Below are 6,000 nucleotides of genomic sequence, written 5' to 3'. Positions count from 1 at the left end.
AAACCAGCGGAGACGTTTTGAAATGTCTTCTTCAAAACGTTTTGACCCATATTGTTTCTTACGCCTCTCACAAAAAAAAAAAGGTCTACATTGGACAAAGTCCTATTATAAGATGAAACGACTTCTCCTAATTAAGATATTGTAATGTTTAAAACATTGGTAATAATGTAATTTTACAAATATTCAGAGAAATTACACTGACAATAAATCATTTTTTATCGCCCCCCCCCCCCATTGTTGTTGGTTGATAATTGGCTTGTGGCTCCAAACAGCTAGTACAACTGAACCAATGCGGGCGTTTTACATTTTTAATAAATAAGATTTAAATAACTTGAACAAACTTTTTATGTGAACAAAAACTCAATATAACTGTTATTACAATATTCACAGACTTAATTTGAGATATAGATCTAGACTAATAGTAATGAGATAAACTGATATTTAAACAAAATCTAGCTCACAACAAAACAACATCTTTACTCTTTCATATCTCAAGATCGTCTGCCGTTTCACATTTGCATTACGCTACTTTCATCCTCAATGCATTACCACCAATCAATCGCATAATCTCTTTTTACCATCGCCACTCTATGACACCCCTTTTTTTTTTTTAGGAGGTTGCGCCTCCCCCCCCCCCCCTTGGACCCAAAGTTTGAGAGACCTTACATTTAAAATGCAGATGATCAATTGATGTAAAACAGAATAATAGTAAAAATTATCCAATACGTAATACTAGCACAATTTTTAAAAAATAGGAAACACTAAACAGAAACTAGAATACCAGTAACCTTTATATATAATTCAATATTAAGTAGATCTAATGTTAAATATAAAATAGATACCGTTTTTAACTGATTTTACTACGAAAAGAGCATAATTAAAATGTATTTTTAACTTATTAGGCCTACACAAATGAACTTAATGTAGATCTACATCTAGACTTTATAATTGGCCAAAAATATTCAACGCTTAACCATGGCTTAACTAACAGCCATTTAAAAGTGAAAAGTTTTTAAAGTTGACTTTTTAATTACTAGAACTACTTAAAGTGCGGAATATTCGATTCGAAACAAATATCACAAACAGCCTTCGAAAATTCAAGGCCAGAAATGAATCGCGCCAATGGAAAAGCCCGTGATAATCCCTCGCGCGACGCTCTATTTTTTTGTTGTTGTTGTTTTAAGTCAGTTTCCAGAATAATTTTTTGTAGTATGAATATCGCCCCCCCCCCCCCCCACGTCTTCAATAGATAATGGAATCATTAGAATCTATATAAAATATTTAAGTATTTTTTAAATTATCAAATCAACAATTTAAAAAAAAAAAAAAAAGGAGCCTTGAATAATGTAAAGTAGGCCGCATGCGTGCAATGTACACATTGCACAATAGGTAGCGGCGGCCCTGGGTACCATGACTTTTCACGTGTGTACGTGTAAGAACCGAAGAAACTCTGAATTTATAATCTACCAGGGAAAGTGAACGGATCTTTACTTTTTTTGTGTGAAACATGATAACATCCAACTTGTACAAATTGTCGCTGTTTAAAACAACAACATATAAACGGCATTATAAAACAAATAGGACGCCATTCTTGCTTTGAGCTGTGAATAAAGATAGTTAAAGATTGGAGATTGGAGGATCGATGGGAATATTTACTAAAAAGAGTCATCAAAATGAGTCGGTGGTAAAGGTAGCTACAATGATATTCACATTTTAAGTAGAAACGTGAAGCCATTTTCCGATCTGTAAAAACAAAGATAAAATTCAAACATCCCATTAATTAATTAAGTACTAGAGCCACAATTTTCTAATAAAATTGTTTCAGGTCAATTTTATTTCGTTTTTGCACATTTTCGGTCATTTCGGAAATTAAAATGGCCCGCAGGTCGAATTAGGTTGGGCATCACTGATCAAGACCATTTTAGACTAACAATAACAATTCTTTGCGATTAGAAATATTTTTTACACATTGTTTTGGTTTCTTAATGCGGTATGATCCTATCACTTGTCTGGAGCTGATGAGAAAAAGGAGAGGGGGTATCTGTGTAAATGTTACCGTGATCGCTTTTAAAATGCATAAAAAAAGTTGAACGATTTGAATTCGAACTCAAGGGAAGTAATTCAACTTATATCACCACATCTGTCAAATACGTTTTCTTTCTCTTGTTCGGTACCAAACATAATAATTAATTACTAATAATTAATTAAATAATTGGTTAATTTTTTTTATTGATTCTTGTTTTGTCAGGTACTAGAAATAAGTGTGCAAAATTTCAACTTGATCCAAGATTGGGTGTGGGAGAAATAACGTGTACAAACGTTTTACTGGACAGACAAGCTTTGTAAAAACTCTAAAAGCGTATCAGCAGTATAAAATCCTAAGATACAATAGTAGAGATTCACAATCAGACGAAGATATTCATTTTAACAAGAAAATAAACATATTGAGTACCGGGATTATTGCGTTTTCCGTGTATTCATGTCCAATAACTTTACAGCTGTAAGGGAAGGTTTTCGGCTCTCATTAAATTATTGCATAAAAATGGGAGCTAACATGACCTATGTTGTTGCATGTTAAAATTCTCTCTCTCAGCGCATTGTGGTGCTGAAGGCATCCACAACTGAACGTTATTGAATTTCATGTAAGACTATGTAGGCCTATTTTGTTTACTTGCTGAATAGGTTACGTAACACCGCCTTAATTCCCTCCATAGATCTCGGGGTTTCCTGTAAACTTATCTTGAAGTGCCCAAAAGCATGTCTTTTAATCCGGAGTAGATCTTGATTTTTAGGTTTCCCTAATCGCCAGTGTAAGTAAGCATACATAACCAAGCTATTGGCAGATATGTTATACAATTTAAGTATCGTATGCAGAATTTTAATCCACTCCTGATTACAATCTAATAATTGAATACGCCAAGTACTTTGATCTCAAAGAAGGATTTCCTACAGCTTTCCCCTTTTTGCACAGAGTTTGATGTTTAGTTTGGCATAGCTCATATTAGAACTACTTCGTGTCTGAAGCACCCTTTGAGACTGAGCCGCCCCTCCATTTGCCACCTACAAAGGCTGCATCTGGAACTGCCGGATAATAAAATTCACTAAATACGCCACATTAAACGTTATTTTTTAAAATTTAAAGTATAATATTAGGCTACACATTAATTCTGTTATGATGATTGTTGTTGCTTTTCGTAATTATATTTCAAAAATAAAATGCCATGAATTTATTGACATAATGACATGGCTGAATAATCCACGTTCCGGCACCGCGACATGGAACTTGTGAGCAAGCCATGCATGTTATTTGAAGCGGAACACCGCTGTGAATCAGGGCATGATCCAAGTTTTTTTGTTCCATTTCTTTTTTCTAGTTTGTCTCGCTTTTTATTTCAAGCCAGATTTATGTAGGCGTAGTTTCAATTTGGCATACTTAAAAAAAATATATATATTTAGCCGTTACGTGTTTTTTTAAAAAGGCCTTTTATTGAATTGAAGAGACAGAAGTGGAAGTATTCATAAGCAATCTTCGGATTCTAGAATAGTAAACACGTTGCTATTGAATTCAAGTTGGAATGAGAATAACTATTGTTGACAGGCCCAGGTGAATGCTATCAAGTAACCTTCCAAGTTGACAGTTGAGGAGTTATTGAAAAAAAGGAACCTACAATGATTCGTCATTCACATTGCAAAATAATAACATCAACAGGTCTGCAGTGGAAAAGCCTGTTTTTCTGTCGAGTTCCACCCAATTTTTTTGTGCAAACTTTCTTTAACGGACACTTTCTGACGTAGATATTGAATGACGTAGAAACAGATTTTTTTTTCCGGCAAGTTTGTCAGAGTTCCAGCATTGGTGTTCTTGGCTTCAACAAGGCACCATGCCACCACCAAGTATCTTGATACAGGCGTTATGTCTGTTCGGTATTTTGCTGCCATGTCTTGCTCAACAAAGTGGTAAGAAAGTTTTTTGATATCTTGTACTGATTCATGTGATATCTTTTTAATTTTTCAGACTTAATTATTATTTAATGAGGCTATTAAAATACATTTATTAAAAAGCTGAGATAAAAAAAAAGTGTAATTATAGATATAGGCACGACGGTTAATCTACAGCCTAAAATAAATCCGTCCTACTTGTTTGAAATACAGAGGGATGTTCAATTAAACTTAAACTAAAGTATAAAACAACCTGGAATTCCGCTCTATATAGGCTAAAGCAAAAAAGAACGCGTGAAAACAAATCTCATCAATTTGTATTTTGCTTATAATCTATGTTTATAAAGCAATGTAGGCCTACTAGGTGAGGTGAATCATGCGCACATAAACCTGGAAAACGGAAACAAATTCTTATCCGATAATGATCAGATCACAGATCTAGATATATATATAGATTGTTATTGTTCAGATCACAGATCTAGATATATATAGATTGTTATTGTTCAGATCAAAGATCTAGATATATATAGATTGTTATTGTTCAGATCACAGATCTAGATATATATATAGATTGTTATTGTTCATCACGTAACTTGTTTTCAAGCTGTAGGGGATGTCGCCCCGCCGAATCTAGGAAAATCGATCTTTTCTGTCTTATAAAAGTAAAGATCTTTAGTTTTCAAAGTTTAGAAATAATGTTTTACCATTTTGCGGATTTTTAATAGAATGGGCTCATAGACTTATAAGGACCAATGGCGAACGCTTTTGTGCCAGTTTTTAGTTTGGAATTTATAACTCCACAATGTATTTTGCTTATAATCTATGGTTATAAAGCAATGTACTTGGTGAGGTGAATCATGCGCACATAAACCTGGAAAATGGAAACAAATAAGTAACTTATTAAAAAACTGAAAAAATCTGCGGACTCCTCAGCTATTGGGCGATAAAACTAAATTTGACTCTTTTTTTCCATATCAGCTATTAAATTTATAATTCAAGTCAACTTGCGGTAGGGGTCGGACCATAGACATAAATAAATATAGACTGGAAAAAGGAAGTAACTTCATGTAACTTGAAAACTTGTATATCTATTGTATTCGGATTTCCAAATTCTGAAAAGTTTCATGATCTTCATTCTTAGAGATTAAACAAAGCTACACTGCCTCCTTATTTACAATATATATAGGTGTGTATCAAAGTTAAAAAAGCACTTTTATACTGCACTTAAATGCTTTATAATAAAGTACACAAAATTGCAAGTCACAAATTTTCGTTTCATAAAACTCTTTAATTGGCCAGTCTATATTTATTTATGTCTATGGGTCGGACCTAATCAACGAACGCAATTTTTGTGGGAGTCATAATGAGCGAAAGGCCGTAAAAAATAGCGAAATAGCATGTTAAAATATAGGAAATTATGCTTCTATCATCTAACTTCTTCCATGAAGCATTAGGCCTAAATTTGTTTTCACTTTTCTCGTGCTCCACATCTCCTTTCTCTGCTTGGAACTGATGTCTATATATGCCTACGAAACTTGCGATCAATTTTTTTCTTAAAAGAAAGAAAGAAACTATAAAATTCTATCTCGCCACCTTCCTATAGGCTAGTCCACGTCGTACTACTCTCCATTTCATAAACTCTCGTTACTGCAACTATTTTTTTTAAAGAACTTATGTTCAGTGCACTTAATCACCATCAACTCGATCTCCCCCCCCCCTCCCCCCACACACGCTGATTGACCCAAAGGCAGATCCCGAATGCGATGGATTGATGATGTATGGAGACAGATCTACAACAGCTTGGGTTTCGGGCATAGAGACGAAAGGCTCAGTAGAGATCTTGTAATTTTATACATGTATATTATATTGTTTATATTATATTTTATATCTTATATTTATTACTAAATATATAGTTCGCGTTTTTTTCCGATCCTAAAATCGAATATTTTCTCCTGGAAAACTCTTGGAAATCTCCTGAAATCCTAATTTCAGAATGGTGGGGGAACCCTGTGAAAATGAATTCTGCACTTCTTTTAAACATTTATACACATATTAATATCA

The 6,000-nt window shown here is 33.8% G+C and overlaps 1 protein-coding gene across 3 annotated transcripts in view; it reads left to right on the top strand.

Annotated features, from left to right (window-relative positions):
• The first annotated feature begins 3,607 nt into the window (after positions 1-3,607).
• The window catches only part of LOC106058994 (uncharacterized), an 83,875-nt gene continuing 81,482 nt past the window's right edge, over positions 3,608-6,000 (top strand). For 2 of the 3 annotated variants that reach the window (XM_013216519.2, XM_013216517.2), the window contains exon 1: positions 3,609-3,957. In XM_013216519.2, coding sequence (XP_013071973.2) covers positions 3,882-3,957 — 76 coding nt within the window. In that variant the 5' untranslated portion in view covers positions 3,609-3,881. Of the gene's footprint in view, positions 3,958-6,000 lie in introns of all 3 variants that reach the window. The other variant, XM_013216516.2, reaches the window with a different exon arrangement.

This window comes from Biomphalaria glabrata, chromosome 1, assembly GCF_947242115.1.
Source record: "Biomphalaria glabrata chromosome 1, xgBioGlab47.1, whole genome shotgun sequence".
Classification (NCBI taxonomy): Eukaryota; Metazoa; Mollusca; class Gastropoda; family Planorbidae; genus Biomphalaria; species Biomphalaria glabrata.
Note: the sequence above shows the minus strand (reverse complement) of the source record. Positions and strands in the feature narration are given on the sequence as shown.